This window comes from Gracilinanus agilis, chromosome 1 (assembly GCF_016433145.1).
Source record: "Gracilinanus agilis isolate LMUSP501 chromosome 1, AgileGrace, whole genome shotgun sequence".
NCBI lineage: Eukaryota > Metazoa > Chordata > Mammalia > Didelphimorphia > Didelphidae > Gracilinanus > Gracilinanus agilis.
In genome coordinates this window covers 290,112,823-290,132,808 of record NC_058130.1, presented here as the reverse complement: position 1 = coordinate 290,132,808, position 19,986 = coordinate 290,112,823, and the positions used below count along the sequence as shown (strand labels likewise).

The 19,986-nt window shown below is 33.5% G+C and overlaps 1 protein-coding gene across 3 annotated transcripts in view; it reads left to right on the top strand.

Moving 5' to 3' along the window:
- The window catches only part of SPTLC1 (serine palmitoyltransferase long chain base subunit 1), a 95,653-nt gene that overhangs the window by 30,525 nt on the left and 45,142 nt on the right, over positions 1 to 19,986 (top strand). For 2 of the 3 annotated variants that reach the window (XM_044662361.1, XM_044662369.1), the window contains exons 6-10: positions 4,875 to 5,007; positions 8,569 to 8,698; positions 12,921 to 13,010; positions 13,567 to 13,674; positions 19,043 to 19,138. In XM_044662361.1, the coding sequence (XP_044518296.1) occupies positions 4,875 to 5,007; positions 8,569 to 8,698; positions 12,921 to 13,010; positions 13,567 to 13,674; positions 19,043 to 19,138 (557 nt within the window). Of the gene's footprint in view, positions 1 to 4,874; positions 5,008 to 8,536; positions 8,699 to 12,920; positions 13,011 to 13,566; positions 13,675 to 19,042; positions 19,139 to 19,986 lie in introns of those variants that run through there. The other variant, XM_044662377.1, reaches the window with a different exon arrangement.

Sequence of the window (19,986 nt, the reverse complement as noted above, 5' to 3'; positions counted from 1 at the left end):
AAGTACAGATAGAAAATAGAAAAGGAGGAAAGAGATTATTATTCTAATACCCTATGACTATACCTAAATTCCTAATACTATCTAAAATTTCTAAAACCCTACTTCTGTCTTCTAAGGACAGATTCCTCTTGTCTAGCAAGACCAGACCTATCTAACCTACACTATCTAAAATTGATTCACTAACTACCTATCTTCCTAAATAATCAGACATTCACCACTCACTAATTCCTTCAATCCATTTCTAACATTCATCTATCAGTAGCCAACTGCCAGTAGCCCCTTGCCTAAGAGACAGACCTCCTGCTATCTCTAGATCCAGAGGCAAAAGACCCCCAACTGCCTATGTTCCTTCCTTATCTCTCCCCTTGTCTCCTTAGTAATGGAATCTTCAGTTTTGGCTCACTGACCTCTGTCAGTTCTGCTCCATTTAGAAATCCTGCTCTCCTGACTCTTAAAGATGGAGGGAGAGATTAAGAAAATTCCTTTAGTATCACCTTCATTAGAATATAAGTTCCTCGAGGGCAAAGACTTTTTTGGGGGGTTTTTTGCCTTTATACCTCCAGTGCTTAGCACTTTTCCTGGTACATAATAAATATTTGCTGACTGACTGGTTGATTTCTTTGTATTTCCAGTCCTTAGAATAGTTAGACTCAGAGTACATGCTTGCTGACTGTGTGTGTGTGTGTGTGTGTGTGTGTGTGTGTGTGTGTGTATATATATATATATATACATACATACATACACCCTCAGTTATTGCAATATCACTAGGCATAGTAACTGCCCAACACGCAATATACAAGGCATGTAACTTAAAGATGTCAAGAAAGAGGCAAGGGGTCATGTTCAAAACTATTTACAACAGCAGTTTTTGTGGTCGCCCATTAGCTGGATGGATACTGGCTGAACAAATTATGGCACGTGAATATAATGAAATATTCTTCCATAAAGTTAAATTTAGAGAAACCTGAGAAGTATATATTGATTAATTTAGAGTAAATAAGCATAATCAGGAGAACGATTTATATAGTAAGAGAAATGGTAAGAAAACAGGGATTTATTATGTGTTTACTGGTGACTTTCTGCTAAATGATGAATGTAAATGACTGACAGGTTGAGGTACTTATTTTGAGATGTTGAATAAGTTGATTTGTTTTGCTTGACTCTGCTCATTTTTTCCAAGGGAGTGTTTCTTTTTCTTGAGGAGGGTGGGTATTGGGAAAAAGAAGAGGATTGACTAGCATAACCAAAATCAAAGAAGAGAAAAAAGACATAGCTTTTTTTTTAAAAATGCAGAGGAAAAAAAGTTCAGGAATCATAACAAGCCAACTTTGAAACAAGTATGTTATTTACCTTTAAAAAACATGCAAGTTGTAAGAAATAAATATTTGTGGTTTCATATGTAATCCTCTTTCTATTAAAGAAATTCCAACAGCCTCTTTTTCTTATGTTTTTGTTGAGTTTTCTGAATTTGAGAGTCTTTTTACTTGTATTATTTGGTGTGCTCAAGGGAAGATTTGCTCCTAGGAAAATTTTCTTTCTGAATTTTCCCAAGTTTTTTTCCCCCTTGATATTCTCTCCTTTCTTTTTGCCATCCATAGTAAACCACCTCAGCAGATGGATTAAACCAAGTTGAAAATACCAATGGGCCCAGAGATGTGAAATGTTCCTCAGGCTGCTGAGAATATTTGTTCCACCAATCATGAAAGCCAGGCATCAATGAAGCCATCCCCAGTCATTCTGGCTTTTCTGTTGCCATTGGATTTCTGTGACTGAAAGAGAGAGTGAGGCTTTATGCAAATCTGAGTCACTTTAATTCAGTTAAGGCACAAGCCGAGATATCACCTCTTGATTGGTCCTTTTCAGAAAACTAAGGACAAACAACCATCACCTTCCATGAAATTGTTCTCTTTTGGTTTTTCTATCTGATTACTCCTCTTATATCTTGATTGATTACAACTCCAAGTATGGGTATTCCCCAGAGCTCTTTGATAAACTCTGTTCTTTTCCAGTTCTCTCCATTTTATCCATCTCATACCCTCTTTTTTTTTTAAACCCTTAACTTCTGTGTATTGGCTCCTAGGTGGAAGAGTGATAAAGGTGGGCAATGGGGGTCAAGTGACATGCCCAGGGTCACACAGCTGGGAAGTGTCTGAGGCCGGATTTGAACCTAGGACCTCCCGTCTCTAGGCCTGACTCTCAATCCACTGAGCTACCCAGCTGCCCCCTATCTCATATCCTCTTAACTGAAGTTTGATGTTGGGATGAAATATACTTGTAAGTCATTGAACATTTAGTCCAAGGAAGTTTACTTCGCGCTGATGCAGCAAGGATATTTGATAAAAATACAGTGGCACTTGGCTTCTCTGGATGCTATCCCGCTTATCTCTGACTGGAAAAACATCTGATTGAGAGGCAGCATTAAGTGACTCATATGGGCTTCAGCAGGCTACCAATTTCAAGGGCCTGGACTTCCCAGGGCTAGGTCTTTATATGTCCTTAGATAACCAGGAAGTTGTGGAAGGAAAGCTGGGACCAATCAAGTCCCAGAGGTGGTTTTGTCTTGGGTCTACCTGATATTAATTATAGGGAAAGGAACCAGGGCTATTCACCTACACCAGTGACTGGCAAACTTTTTAAAGAGGGAGCCAAAGGAAAGGAAATGCTCATCTGTCAGTCTAAGACAACTCTTTCAAAGTTTCATTGTAGTGTATCCTACTCATTGTATTCGTCAGATTAGGAATAATGTCCACAGCCAGATAGAACATTTCAGGGGCCTGCATCTGGCCCGCTGGCCATAATTTGCCCATCACTGACCTAGGCAAATCAAGTCCTGGGGCAGTGTTGTTTTCTTTTAGGTAAAGCCTCCTCATGTTGGATAGGGGAAGAAAGATTCCGGATTGGGGAAATGTTCATTCTATTATACATCACCACTGCTTAGGAATTAGTATAAATGAAAATCTTCTCTGCCCCGTCTCTCAAGAGTCTCTCACATGCCCACTATGCAGCTTGGAGCTCCTCCACTAGGACTCCTATTCTTTACTGGATTAGTGACTATTGAAGTTCAGTTGTTTATGCTTCTTACTGTAGTCAACGGAGCCATCAGTCAGCTAGGCAGAGTAGCATTCCTCAAGACCCAAGTTGTAGGTAGAGGCCCATTGGGCCAGCAGAGAAGTCAGGTTTCCACTATGTGGACTGGAGGCCTCTATATTTAACATAGTTATTACCTATTTGTGAAGGTCACTAAAAGAGAAGGGATCTAGGCAAGCATAATTTTGATGTACCATTTCCATTTGGCAATAAATAAAACTCTCCTGTGCTCTACCATCTTGCATCACCCAATCCAGCAACTCTGAACAAAAGGTGTTTATATGACTCTGTATCTTCTCTTCAGGAGTAATAAGGGGTCAATAATGGCACTTAAAAGATAAAGGGTGTAAAAATAGAAACAGAAGAGAAAACCAAGAAGGAAACTTTGGGATATACAAATAAATGATGGGACTGGAGAAGCAAAGATTAAATCTAGAGAAAAGACAGAAGAGATCCAGATGGATAGAGATGTTGTGGAGATTAGGAATAGAATTTATGGGATAAAAGATAGTGATTCCAAAAAACAGGAGAAAAGCAAAGAAGTACTTACAAAAGACTTTGAAGTGAACAAAATGTCTATACTAACAAGCAAAGATAGAGACATTACCCAATGCAGAGTACCAGGAACAACAAATTTAGACTTTAAATCCTCAACATACACTTACAAAGATCCTACAGACATGCAAAATCAAAACATAAAACCAGAAAACATACAACAAGAACAAATACCAGCAAAAGCAAACTCTGAATCACAGAAACAAGCTTATTAGGTGTTCTGAACAGTTTAACACACAAGCTGCAAAGCAAAACAAACAGTACAAACCCTTCCCTTCCTTTCCCTTTTCCCTTCCCCTTCCACTTCCCCCCTTTTATATAATTTCACTATTTTTCTGTCCCTCAATTTCCCTACATCTCAAATGAGAATAAATGTTGTAAAAACAATTTTTATATTCATTTTTTTTAAATGTTGAGCTCTAAATTACTGCCTCTCTTCCCTTTGCCCACATTGAGAAGGCAACCAATTTGATATAGGTTCTACTTGTACTGGCATGCAAAATTGATTTCCATATTAGTCATGTTATAAAAGAAAACAACCCCATCCCCACCACTCCCAAAAAAACAACAACTAGGAAAAATGTATGTATGCTTTGATCTACATTCAAACCATCAATTCTTTCTCTGGAGGTGGATAGTTTTCATTATAATTTTCTTAGATCACTGTATTGCTAAGAATAGCTAAGTCATTCACAATTGATTAGTGTACAACATTGCTATTACTGTATACAATGTTCTAATTATGCTCACTTTATTTTGTATCAGTTCACATAAGTCTTTCCAAGTTTCTCTGAAAACATTTGCTCATCATTTCTTATAGCACAATAATATTCCATCATAATCATATACCACAGCTTGTTTAGTTGTTCCCCAGTTGATGGATATCCCCTCAATTTCCAATATTTTTCTGCCAAAAAAAGAGCTGCTATAAATTTTTTGTACAAATAAGTATTTTTTAAAAAATCTCAGTTGTGCTGGATTATAAGATATACATGTTTTTATAGCCCTTTGGGCAGAGTTCTTAATTGTTCTCCAGAATGATTGGATCATTTCACAACTCTTCAATGCATTAGTGTCTCAATTTTCCCACATCTTCTCCAACATTTATCATTTCCTTTTCTGCCATGTTAGCCAGGACTTGCCCATTGTTTGCATAACAACAATACTTGAATAGTACTTTTATAGAGGAAAAAGTTTAACTTTTTATAGTTTCTGTCTGTGTTTGAAAATAGATGTTCATTTGGAATTGGAAGAACGTCTGGCAAAGTTTATGAAGACTGAGGAAGCTATTATTTACTCATATGGATTTGCCACAATTGCCAGTGCTATTCCAGCTTATTCAAAAAGGGGGGATATTGTATTTGTGTAAGTAATCTTCATCTGATGGTTTGAAGCAAAATTTCTTTGCAAAAAATTGAGCTTCTTAGAGTTTTGTTTATAAAACAAATTTCTTTTGATACACATGGTTTCTTTGTTTTAAAAAAAGTTATTGCTCCAATCAAGTGTCAATTTAAAAAGTTTTGGAAGTGGTACATCAGCAGTAATTTTTTTTTAATATTCAGTTTTCTGCCATCACCATCTTCATTTTTTGATATCAGGACTTGACTTATGTGTGTAGATATATAACTTGACAACACTCACTGCTTTAAATTTGATCCACATGCTAAAAGTCAAATAGGATTTAAACCTTTAATTTATCATTTTAAGTCTTTCCTATGATTCTTATATTTTGCATACAAGTAAAATTATAGATGTGATTATACTTTATTATGACATTTTGAAAAGAATAAAATGAAAAATGTTTAATTCTGTGATTTTTATTATGCAAAATCAAAATTCTTTATAAATAGGGTTGGTTTTTTTTGAGTATGGTTTTTTCAGAATTGTTAAGTATGAATCATAGTTGTGCTTTGAATTAAAATAGATCTATACTGGCTACCAAAAGGCAAATCAAGATATCAATTTATCATAAGATTCCATATTTATTAGGGCACTTTATCATAGTACACTTTAGTAATTCTATTAGATTATGTTGAATGTTTTCCTTTGAACTTTTAATGCTGTTAATTTTTTTCATTCACATTATAGGGAATTAAAAATGATAATATGAAATAAAAAGATAAAGACAATTTTAAGGTCCATCTGGAGTTAATCCTAATGTCCTAAATCACTGTGTCCTTGTCAACAAGCATAAAGTATCTACTATGCTAAGTGTTAAGTATACAAAGAAAGGCAGAGGACAGTCCCTGCTATCTAGGAACTCTCAGTCTAATGAGGGAGATAATATTAAAACAACAACATACAAACATATACAATGTATACAGTATAAATTGGAGATAATCAAGAGGGAAGGCACTAGCATAAGGGGAGATAGCGTAAGGTTTCTTGTGGAAGGTGAGATTTTACACAAGACTTCAAGGAAGTTAGGGAAGCCCTGAGGCTTGAAGGAACAGAGGATGTTCTGCCTGGAGAAGAGAAGATTTGGGGGATAATTCAATAGTTGCTTTCAAGTATCTAAAGAGCTATCATGTGGAAGAGAAATTTACTTTGAGAGTATAACCAAGAACAATGTGTGTAAGTTGTAGAGAGGTAAATTTAGGCCTATGTAAGGAAAAATTTTCCTAATCAGAATTGTTGACTTATGAAATAGATATATTCCTCATCATTGGAGATCATTAAATAGAAACAGATATAACTTACTTAGGGAGCATGTTATAGAAGAGAATAGATAGCCTTTGAAGCTCTTTCTTTATTTTGTAAATTCTGTGATGTTTTATGTCCAAGTGCAATTCTCATGTCTTCCATGAAGTCTTTAGCCTACTTTGCTGAACTCCCATTACACTTATTGTCAGTATCATTTAAAGCCATATGAAAAAATGCTCCAAATTAGTACCAATTAGAGAAATTAAAGCAATTCAGGGTTCTGTCTCCTGCTTATCAACATGGCAAAAATGACAGAAAAGGAAAATGATAAATATTGTAAAAGCTATGGGAAAACAGGCACATTGATATATTTGTTGGTGTTATACCAATAAATTAGTACCCCAAAAAGATCAAAGGAATATAATGTCTTATAGACTTATAGAATACTTATAGAAGCCCTTTTCGTGGTGGCAAAAACCAACAATAACACCACCACTAACTAAAAACTAAGGGGATATCCCTCAATTGAGGAATGACTGAATAAGTTTTAATATATGAATGTAATAGAATGATTTTTTAACTTGTACATACTACATTTTCCTTTAAAATAAATCCCTTCAAAGAGTTACAATTTAACATTATAATTACACTTTTTTAAAATTGGTATTTTAAATTCAAGAACCATTCATTTGAACATTGTTTTAGTGTTAAAGCTATTTTTTTGGCAGGGGTCGAGGGTGGTGATGTGAGAGAGGATTATTCTACATTACTGAATATTATGGAATGACAGAATCTCAACAATCTCAATAATCAAAATGCCAGGTGATCAAAAGGGCTGCAGTATTTCATTAAAAAGAAGTAGCATATGGGGGCAGCTGGGTAGCTCAGTGGATTGAGAGCCAGGCCTAGAGACGGGAGGTCCTAGGTTCAAATCCGGCTTCCGACACTTCCCAGCTGTGTGACCCTGGGCAAGTCACTTGACCCCCATTGCCTACCCTTAACATTCTTCTGCCTTGGAGCCAATACTCAGTATTGACTCCAAGGAAGGTAAGGATTTAAAAAAAAAAAAAAAAAGTAGCATAAACTATTATCCAAGAAATGTGTGAAAAAAGATTTGGTCTGGTCACCTAAGTAGAACAAAGTATATCTTAAGAGGCAACCCTGAGTCTCCTATGGTATTATATCTATAATATTATTTAGAGAAAGCTTCACAATGTTAGGTGGTTTCCTTTTGGAGGCTTTATGAGAGGAAATGGAAAAGAGTAGCCTAAGTATAAGATCATGTCCTCCACCCATTTTAGAAAGTGCCCACATTGAGGAGATCAAAAACATGTTTCATTTTTAATGCATAAATTTATAGTTTCATTATATATCCTTTGTATATACATCACTGCTTCTTTTACCAGGGTCTTGAATAAATTTTCTTGCAAGTTTAATGCTAGGATAATCTCTTCATTGAATTTCTTTCGTCAAAAAATGAGTACTGGGTAACCTACTATAATTTTCTTTTTGCCTTAATTAGAGACAAATTTAGAGACCCATCTCAATTGTCTTTTATATTATCTAGAAGATTTCAATTCTACTTTTATCTATAATTGCTATGTTTTAAGTTATTTTGAATTTTGCATGCTATTCTTAATTTTTTAAAAAGTAAATGGGCTATATAGTAAGTAAATAAAATATACTAACTTTCTTATGTTATATTTTTTATATGTTTGTGTGTTGCTTTCTTGAAAAGATGGTAATGTCCTTTGAGATAAGGATCATATCCTATGTTTCAGTTCCTTACAATTTCTAGCATAGTGAGACAAACAATACTTAGTGTCTTCATTATTTGGTGTATTTATTAAAGCATATCTTAAAAGTCTACTTCCTGGCAGCCTGTTATAATCCTACTTCAATTCCAGTTCTTACTTGAAAATACTAAAACATTTCTTTAATAATTCACAGGATTCCCCCTATTTAATATAGTTCCATTATAGTTTAATATATAAAATATAGCACTTTCAGAATTACTTTACTATTTCCCCTTACTTTCATTGATATGGTAGTATTTACAAATGGGAAAATAGTCATATAAAAATATTTGGTTTGTGTTTAGAAACAGAAGCATGAGTATACAGGATCTACCAAAAGACTGTGTAACTTTAAGTTTTAATATTTAATTTAAGGCATTTTTTAACTAAAGCGGTTTTGCATGTTTCCCCCTCCATCCAAAAAGTATAACTCATTTTTCTTTTCTGAGAACCAGGCAATCTAAAGGATGATCTCTATTATTCTTAGAGATAAAGCTGCCTGCTTTGCTATTCAGAAGGGATTACAGGCATCTCGTAGTGACATTAAATTATTTGAGCATAATGACATGGAAGACTTGGAGTATTTACTAAAAGAACAAGAGATTGAAGACCAAAAGGTATGATTCTTTTGAAGAAAAATATTCTTTTTTGTCACTTCCTAAGAGTATTTGCTGTATGGCAACTTGTCAAGAAAATTTGGTTTCTTTCTTCATTTATATATTGGCAATAGTTTTTGCTGACATTGGCTAGCCAATTTTAATTCCTCATTCCCATTCTGCTGTCCTAATTACATCAGGAATCAGTTGGAGAGCTAATTTTATATAAAAATTTTTTTTAAAGAAATAAGCCAAAGGAAAGATAGTAGAGGTGTTTATTTGTCTCTTTTTTTCCTTTTTGTGCACTAGGAAAACAGTATATTATCTCATATTTTACAAAAACTATGTGGTTGGTATGGAAAAGTAGATTATAAATATGGGAATTTGAGAGGCTTACCTGTCTCAATTGAAGAAAACATATCCATGACTTGAACCTTCAAAGGTCCCAGCTGCCCCTAGTCCCCAGCTGGACCCATGGGAATTATATAGAATGAGACTTTTATGGATTGTTTGTATACCTAAATTTTAAAAACATTTTGATGTTAGAAAATATCTACCAAAGCAAGCACCATACAGCTTAGATAAAAGTTCAAATGTTAAGTTGGAGACTGTTACATATGATGAGTAAAAATAAAACAGATAATTAAAATGACTTTGAGAACCCATCATTTTTCATCTATTTCACTTTGAATAAATATTACAGTATTCATTTAGAAGATATATCTCTCTACTAAGTTTATTGTAAATTAAAGGTATTAAATTAGTGTCCTAAAAAGGCTTAGACACCCTTTGAAGTTCTGAGTGATTGAAATACATGACATCTCTATAGGGCTACATCAGAGAAGTTAAAAATATCTTGATTTTTAAGAAAAATTTCTTCGTACTTTTTAACTTTCTCATTTTGATTTGTACTGCTAATGATATTAGTTTTCCTGCCAAACATAATTTTGCTACGTATAATTCTGAATCATGTTGGAGGAGATTATATTTTCTGCTTGATCTTCCTTTGAAAGTAGATTAAGGTTTATCCAGGTTTTAAACCTTTTAGAATAAATGTGTTTTACACTAAAACATTAGTTTTGAAATTTGTTGGTTTTTTTCTTTATAATTACTTCCTATCTCCTGGAGGTAGCTAGGTGGCTCCATGGATAGAGTGCTTGGCCTGGGGGCAGAAAGACCTGAATTCAAATCTAGCCTCAGATACTTACTAGCTATGTGACTCTGGACAAGTCACTTAACCTCTGTTTACCTTCATCCACTTCAGAAGGAAAATAGTAAACTACTCCAGTATCCTTGCCAAGAAAACCACATTGGTCAGTAAGGTCTGTGGGTCTATGAAGAATCAGACACAACTGAAGAATAGCAATGAATTTACCTATATTATCCTATTAAAAAAACTTCTTATAGTTTTTCATGCCCATATTACTAAAAGTCACCAAAACAAATGTTCATTGAGCCTTAATTACTTCAACATTGGAGAAAATATAAAATAGGAGAAAACGATGTCCTGTGTTGCTATTAGCCTATGTTCACTATTCCTCCCTCTTATGGCTAACTGAATGAAGCTCTTTAGCTATAGTCTCTGGAATATCTCTCCATTCCCTTCCTAAATATTGATCATTATTAATTTCGTATGGTCCCATTTTATATTTATTAACAGGAAACCATAAGGAAGGTAGATTAGGCTGATCTGGCTGGTTCATAAGGCATTTCTACTTAGTTTTTTCTTTGAAAAACAGAGACCTGTGGGAATGTTTTGCTAGAGGTTATGTTTACTTAATGTCATATTTTAATAAGAATTGCTTCACTGAATTTGTAAATGGTAGACATTGTTATTGAAGAACATTCTACGATGAAGGATAACAAATTCTCTTTTGAACTTTTAATTTTTTAAAAAGATATTTTATTTTCTTAAATACATGTAATAACAATTTTCAGCATACATTTTCCAAAATTGTAAGATCCAAATTATCTTCTTCCCTCTCTTCTCCTGGATCTGGTGAGCAATTTGATTTGAGTTATACATATATTATCATGTAAGACATACTTTCTCATTTTGATCATAGTTGTAATAGAATACTCATAAAAAAACAAAACCTCAAAATTAAAATACAAATAAGCTAATGTGAAAAATAGTATCTGCATTCTGACAAACAGTCCTTTCTCTGGAGGTGGATAGCATTCTTTGTTATAAATTCTTTGGAATTGTTCTGGATCATCGTATTGTTGAGAGTAGCTAAGTTTATTACAGTTGTTCATCGTATAATATTGCTGTTACTGTGTACCAGTGGTTCCCAAACTTTTTTGGCCAACCCCCCCTCCCTTTCCAGAAAAAATATTACTTAGCCCCCTGGAAATTAATTTTTAAAAAATGTTAATAGCAATGAATAGGAAAGATAAATGCACCTGTGGCCATCACTGCTTTCTTGGATCGCTGCAACACCCACCAGCAACACTTTGGGAATCACTGCTGTGTACAATGGTTCTGCTTATTTTACTCTGTATCAGTTCATGTAGGCCTTTCCAGCTCTTTCTGAAATCATCCTGTTCATCATTTCTTATAGCACAATAATATTTGATCAGCACCATATACCACAATTTGTTCACTCATTCCTCAGTTGATAGACATCCCTTTAAATTTCCAGTTCTTTGCTGCTACCAAAAGAACAGCTATAAATATTTTTATTACAAATAGGTCCTTTCTCCTTTATTTTAAAATCTATTTGGGATACAAATCTAGGAGTGGTATTGCTATCATTTGCTTTCAAAAGGTATACATTGTTTTATAGCCCTTTGGGCATAATTCCAAATTGCTCTCCAGAATGGTTGGATCATTTCACAATTCCAAGAACAATGCATTAGTGTCCCAATTTTGTCAAATCCCCTTCAACATTTATCACTTTACTATATTTATTGGCCAATCTGATAGGTGTGAGGTGAAGCCTCAGCATTGTTTTAATTTGCATTTCTCTAATCAAGAGTGATTCAGAACATTTTTTCATATGATTAATGATAGCTTTAATTTCTCTATCTGAAAACTGCTTATTTATTTCCTTTGACCATTTGACAGTTATATTCTTTTTTTTTCCTTTTCAAGTTTATTTCTTTATTTTGATTTAAAACCAGAATATAGTATTATGAAAATGTATACATACACAATATGTGTAGGGAATATTATAACTTGACAAGTTTAGATCATGCTGAAAGATAGATTTTTTTTTTTAGTTTTAGTCACCTAACTAAATGATCAAACTGAATAGCCAACTATAATATAAACTATCTGCATTACTACTACTGGTTGACAACAAGCATCATTTCAAATGATGACAAATATATTTAAAGTGCAAGAGCATTTGTTTCATTTTAAAACAATATTTACATATAAGCTATTACTAGGAAAGAATCTCTTCAGATGTCTTTCTTCTCATCTACCATTGGTATTCAAGTTATACTATTTCATAAAATCAACTAATGATTAAAAACTGCAAAAGACCTTTACATTACCAAAATTATACTTCCCTTTCCTTAGTCCCATCCCCACAAAAAATGACAGTTATATTCTTATACATTTGACTTCATTCTTCATAAATTTGAAAAATTAGACTTTTATCAGAGAAACTTGCTATAAAACTTTTCCCCACTTTGTTTCCCTTCTGTTCTTTCTCTCCTTTTTGGTCATAAATTCTTCCCTTCTCCGTAGAACTGACAGGTAAACTATTCCATGCTCCCCTAATTTGCTTGTATTATCACTCTTTACATCTAAATCATATGCCCATTTTGAACCATATCTTGGCATAGGGTGTGAGATACTGGTCTATACCTAGTTTCTGCTATACTGTTTTCCAGTGTTCTTAGCAGTTTTTGTCAAATAGTAAGTACTTATCCCCAAAGCTGGAAACACTAGATTGCTAAGGCCATTTTACCCCTGTATAAATCCACCATTGTATTTCCCACCTAGTATCAGATTGTTCTGATGATTACTGCTTTATAGTCAAATTTGAGATCTGATACTACTAGGCCACCTTCCTTCACTTTTTTTTCCATTAATTTCCTTGATATTCTTTATCTTTTATTCTTCCAGATGAATTTTGTTATTATTTTTTCTAGTTCTATAAGATAATGTTTTTGGTAGTTTGATTGGTATGACACACTAAATTTTGAATTTTTAAATACAAGGGAGTTCTTAGTTTTTTCCTCTGGATATATTTAACATGCTTAAATTAACTTATTTGTTTTTTTGAAGAATCCTCGTAAAGCACGTGTGACTCGAAGGTTTATTGTAGTAGAAGGATTGTATATGAATACAGGATCTATTTGTCCACTTCCAGAATTGGTAAGCCCCTCTGTTTGTACCATGTAAACTACTCATTTGGCATATCCTTATCTTAAGACCATTTGTAATACATGAACTTCACATTCCCCTAAGCTTATGTATATCAATATGTTTTATAAAAATTCTGATTTTCTTGAGTGGCTAAAAATTAAATATGAACAAGAGTTTATAAGGATTAAGATGCTTAACTTCAAGCAAATGTAAAGCAGTAAAACATGCTACTTAAAGGAAACATCTGTAATTATTTTTTATTTGTTGATTTTATGTATAGCTTTTTTTGAGATAATGGTAGGAATCTTGAAATAAATATTCTATATAGAATTTAAAAAGCAATCGTTTTCATGTTATTTAGGTAAAAATCAATTACACTAATGAAATCTAATTGACTTTTCTTATAGTTCTTTGTTAAACAATGAAATTGATTTGTGATGTTTTCAAAACTATAGCATCTAAGATATTTTTCTTTTTAATTAAATATACTTATTTTTCAAACTGTTTAAGATATATTGCCAAAAAGAAAGCAATTTTAACTTGTAATTATTCACACTGTTTTTAGGTTAAGTTAAAATATAAGTACAAAGCAAGAATTTTTTTGGAGGAGAGCCTTTCATTTGGAGTTCTAGGAGAACATGGTCGAGGAGTCACTGAACATTTTGGGATAAATGTAAGTTATAAAATTTCTCTTTCATAGGAAAATTTATTCTATCTAATTAGGTAATCTTTTAAAAAATGGTAATAACCCAAAGCTTTGTTCATTGTGGTGTTTCTGTAAAGCAAATAGTCAGGACTTTGTAGTCATTACTTTCTCACTACAGAATTTGCTACATGTATCATTGATTTAACACCTAATTCCATATTATTGGTAGTTGGACTAGAGTTATTGTTTAGTGTCTACATCCCCAATAATATCCCCATTAGTCCATGTGTTCAAGTAGTTTTTCTTCTGTGTTTCTTTTCCCACAGTTCTTCCTCTGAATGTGGCTAGTTTTCTTTCTCATAAGTACCTCAGCCTTGCTCTGGATCCTTACATTGCTGCTAGTAGAGAAGTCCGTTATGTTTGATTGTACCACAGTGTATCAGTCTCTGTGTATAATGTTCTCCTGGATCTGCTCCTTTCACTGTGCATCAATTCCTGGAGGTCATTACAGTTTTTGAACACAACATTTAAATGCCTTATTTCAGTAGCAGTTGAATAAATTGTGATTTGCCCTTATTCCCATTTTACTGAGGAAACAGGCTAAAATGTGACTTGCCCAAAGTCCCACTTACCTTCCTTGTAATAATATGCCTAAGTGCTTATATAGCACTTAAAGTTTTGCAAAGTGCTTTATTTTTGTTACCTCATTAGACACAACAGTACTATGAAGTAAGAACTATTATTTCCATTTTAGAGACAAGCTAACAGCCTGATAGAGATTAAATAACTTGCCCAGTTTCACTCAACTAATCAGTGTCTGAGGCAGGATGAAAATTTAGGTCTCCTTGACTAGGAAGTTATCACTATCCACTCACTGTGCCATCTAGTTAATATAATTTTAAAAATGTATATGAATTTTAGAACCAATAATTTCATTTTCTTATTTTCCATGATGAAAATAGAAGTTTAGAATAGAATAGAAGGATTCTTTTCCATGCTAATGGGGAGCTGGTTGAAACCGGTTTGACTTACACAGCCCCAGCCCTCAGGATACATGAATGCTAAGGCTTAAGTGACCTGGAAACTAGGCATTGTCTCCTTCCCTAGCTGCTTTGGCATGTTAGAATTGTGTCCTGGGTTCCTGCCCCTAGGTCCTTTAGTCAATTTAGAGAATATCCTGATTTTACCAGTATAGATTACATCCCCTGTTTTGTAAGTAGACAGTGATCTATTAGTGTCATGTCAGCTCTCTGTCAAAAAACTTGCTATATAATGTTTTAGCTATGAGTGGATTGGGGTCTTAGGTTAGACATGCTCATCCACTTTTAGAATTGGGGACACACAAGAAGGCACCTACTTATTTGTGTTCTGTGTTGGCATCTCCTCTTCTCTTGTTGCTTCCATCTTTTCTTTTATGGCAGTGCCACTCTGTGTACAGCTCCTTACCTTTTTGTAGCTTTTGTCCAATATAATTAATGTCATTGCTTCTTTTTGTGGTGGTAGTAAGTGTGGAGATTAAAATTAATATGCAGAATACTAAATATTATATTTATGAATATTTTATTAACAATAAACTAAAAAAAGGGACTAACTATAAGGTACTAACCAGCTCACTCCCAGGAACCAAAGAGAAAGAGGGAGGAGTTATAGCCAACTATAAAACAATAACATGACCACACAAACGTGGAGGTACAGGAGAGATTAAAGGGAATTTTGGGAAAACTAAGGGACTTATGGGGGTTCAAAATCTCCATTTATACATACCCCCTGTGATCCTTTGAGAGACCAGTCTCCCCAGTGGATCATAAAAACAATCAACTTATAAATTGTAATAATTTGTAGACAAAAGGGAAAAAAAGAGCAAAATCAATGATTGCTACATTAACAGAAAGCCAATTTGGGGGCAGTCCACTTTGGCATAAAAGTATACATTCAGAACAAATGCTTTCAAACCCCACCTCCCCCATAGTTCAAGTTCAAATCCCAAAGTTCAATTCTGGATCTTCTTGATGCAGTGTGTGGTCTCTGTAAGCATCTTCATGGCACCTTCTCCAAATAGGTTTGTTGTTTGGATTCTGGGAGTTAGCAAATTCTTAATCCTAAAATACTCAAATTCAAATCAAAGTTCACAACAATAACAAAGTCCCCCCTGAGGTGGATAAACAAACAGGGATCACTCAGGGATATATTACTAATATATACCTATATTACATAAGGTATATGAATCAATTGCAAAAGAAATCAAAAACATCCAAAAATCCACATAAAAGAGAAAAAATAACTTGTGGATGAAATATAAAATATCAGTCTTATGTCTAAAAAAAAATCTAAATAAAGGAAAAATAAAACTATAACAGGTCCTCAAATTAGGGCCCAATTAAAGTGATTTAAGTAATTATGTACTTAGCCAATCAGTAGCCACACAGAAAGTTTGCCACACTTATAAAAGACAGAGAAGGGATTAGATTATAGGAGCCAGAATGGTAGCCAGGATGAGGTGCTTAGATAGAATGTGGTTCAGAGGAAGGTCCTGCATGTTAACATATGTTAAGTGCTGCAACCTCAAACCCCAATCAAGTTCAAGTTTTCTTGTCTTTGCTCAAAATTATGCAGGTTAGGTTTGTGCTTCTTTGGCATTTTGCAATGACTCCCATATGAGTCCCATAATTATTTTTAAATAATCCATGACATTATTCTATAGTTTAAAGCTTTTGGGGTATGCATTAATATTAGAGCAAATGTATTTTAAATTTATATTACTGCAAAAAAAAGTAAAAATAAAAAATGATTAATATTGATAATGTGTCCAAGTACAAAAATGAGAGAAAACAGAATCTCAAAACTGTATTGCACATACAAGGGAAAAAAATAAAAGAATGTTTTAAAAATCAAAAATATATAACTTAGAATCAGTGAAAGGTTTCTCACCCAAAAAATGAGGTCCAATTTCCTTTTTAAACTTTGCCATGAACTACTGTGAATACAAATTATTTTTTACAGGATAACAGATTTATAAAAATAATAATATAGTAGGTAATATACATTCAAATAAAGTGCCAAATTCCCAAAATTCACAATAGCCTAGTTATTGAAAATAGCAAATAAACTTATTATTATATTAGGATTCACATGAGTTTATAGATAGCCACTTATAGATAGCTGTGTGATGTTCAAAAAAATCTATACTTGTCACAAATTCTACAAGTACAGCAAATCTTTCAACCTTAGCAATTGCTGATGAAAACCTATTTGGGTCTAAAACATCACCAAGAATTTTAGATCCTTCTGGTGGAAAAGTAAATTAAACTAAAATATCATGCATGCAGGAGCTCTTTTTGGCTTCCTAGTTTATATATATATATATATATATATAAACTTATCATCCATTCAGAAGGTATCTAAAGTCATTTCTAAAGACCCCTTATAAAGTTACAATTTAAATTCTTAAGTCGTTATAGTCTCCTTTGAAAGTCAGATAGCGTTACAAGTTTATTGAGGGACAAGAAGGGAAGGAGGTACCATAGCTTTGCCTGGCAGAATCCATCTTTGAGTTAGACTCCCCATGGTGTCCACAACCAAACTAAGGAGAGACTTATGGGAACCCTGGTTCTGGCCAACATCAAACAAGGTCACCACATACCCCTTCCTGTGTGGAAGCCTTCCCTCCAACTTATGAGGGCTGGCATGCCTGCCCCAGACACCCATCAACTGAGGGAAACCCCCTTCAAGGGTCCCCTAGTATTAGTGGGAAGAGAGAGTTACCACACTGACCCATCTCTCTTCCTCACCTGTTCTTCCATCTGGGCCACTAATACAGTAGACATGAGCTTTGTTTACAGTTCATTTTTCTAATTAAAAGGACTACTGTAAATATTTTTGTACATACAGGTTTTGTACTTTGTTTTTTATTTATTTGGAGTATAAGCCTATTTGTGGTATCTCCCAAAGGCACAATTAAGTGAGTTTGGGGATAAAATTCCAAATTACTTTTCAGAATGATTATTCCCTTTCATAGCTCTACCAACAGGGCATTATTGTGCCTCATTTCTTCTTTAATCCCTTTAATCATTGTTATTTTTCTTTTTTGTCATCTTTGCCAATCTTATCTTAGGTGGAACCTTAGAGTTATTTTAATTTCATTTATTGGCTGTTGTTAGTTTGGATTTCTTCCTCTGAAAACTTCCCCTCTTCATAGTTTGATCATTTATCTCCCAGAGAATAGCTTTTGTTATAAATTTGAATCATTTCCTAGGATTATAGATATGAATCTTGTTGCAAAAATTTTTCTCAGGTACTCTATTCCCATCTAATTCTAACTGCATTTGTTTTGTTCAGAATCTTTTTTAATTTTATAAAATCAGATTTTTTTATTTTTGTCTAAGTCAGGATTCTGTTTGGAGTTTAAAATCATCATTTTTATTGTATTGGCACAGCTTCATCATAAACAATCCTTTAATTATTCTGGTTTCCTTTTATTCTTTTGAAGAATATTTTGTAGTTTTCTTTATGTAACTACTCTGTTCTCTTGGCAAGTAGAATCCTAGATATTTTATATTTTCTGTGATTATTTTGAATAGACTTTTTTTTCATCTCTTCTGGTTTTTATTGGTAGTATACATTCAGTCAGTTAACAATTATTAGATGCCTTATATGTACCAAACACTGTATTAAGCACTGGAAATATAATAAAAAAGTATATGATCACTCTTGTTTTCATGATGCTCACAATCTAATGAGGAAGACATTGTATAAATAACTGCGAACAAACAAGCTTTGTGCAGCATTAATTGAAAATAGTCTACAGAATCTATAGGCATTAGAATTAAGAGAGATCTGGATGTTTCTAAGGTGAAATTTTATCTGGAGCTTTAAGAAAGCCAAGACTTCAAAATTAATTTTAAATAATTCTTGAAATTGCAATCTTAATACAACTGCCTACTTAACATAATTTAACTCAATTTCTGAAATTTTCTTTTGTAATATTGAACATTTGTTTTCCTGGAATTTTATTGGTAGGTTTTAGGACTCTACTTTTTTTTGTTGGAACAATGTTTTAAAAATGATTAGTGCTAAAATTTTCCCTTTTTATTTCAGTTGTTATAATGTTGAAAAAATTACCTAGAATACTTTTTTTTTTAACCTTTACCTTCTGTCTTGGAGTCAATACTGTGTATTGGCTCCAAGGCAGAAGAGTGGTAAGGGCTAGGCAATGGGAGTTAAGTGACTTGCCCAGGGTCACACGGCTAGGGAAGTGTCTGATGCCAGATTTGAACCTAGGACCTCCCATCTCTAGGCCTGGCTCTCAACCCACTGAGCTACCCAGCTGCCCCCCTAGAATACTTTTCAGTTTTTATTTTTCCTCTTTTAAAGAAATGTTCTCTGATTTTTGTTTCAGATTGATGACATTGATCTTATCAGTGCTAACATGGAGAATTCACTTGCTTCTATTGGAGGATTTTGCTGTGGCAGATCTTTTGTAATTGACCACCAGGTGTGCTTATTCTTGTGTTATAATTTTTCTCAGAAAATATAAAATGATTAACAATTGTCTGCCTGAAAATTTAAATTATAAATTCATTTTATTACAAAGTTATTTTAAAATTATTCTTGAAATCATGTGTTGGGGAAGAAGACGTTGTATTAGAAATTCAGAATCATCTTCCACTACATTAAGGATTGAGTTATAGAGGACCTAGATTAAAGCAATAGGAACAGAAGAAAGGATTCTACATTTAGAGCTTGAAAGGGATCTTTGAGGTCATTTGATGACAGAGGGGTCATTAAATCCAAGTTCTCTGATACAAAATTCAGATTCTTTCTATTATACTACACTGCCTTCCATATTTAAGAGAATTTAAAATCTTACTCTGATGCCTTTTCTGGAAGTTTCTATGATGATGCCTTTGAGTATGGTCTTAGCTATAGAAAATGCCTTATTTTTTGAGGATCAGCCCAGCCAAGTACAGACTTATCATGAGTTGCCTAGCCACTTAATGATGAGTTCTTTGGCCATAAAATGATGAAAAATACAGAATACCCCTCAGTTTTGTATATAGTCCCTTTCTGTTTTAATGATCGCAAAGTAGTTGAAATAAACATAGACAGTGCTAATGACAAAAATTTCAGGCAATGTATAAACATTAATTTAACTGTAGGGACCAGCCTTTGTCTGGTAACCAGTAAATATTCATATACTGGAAGTACCTGAATCATATCCATTTTGACATACTAACTATAAATGAAATCAAAAGGACAAATGAAGTTATAATTAAAAGAAATGATATCTCATAGACTTTCTCTAGAAAGACAAATAAAGGAGTTGGCAAAATCATTTTTAAA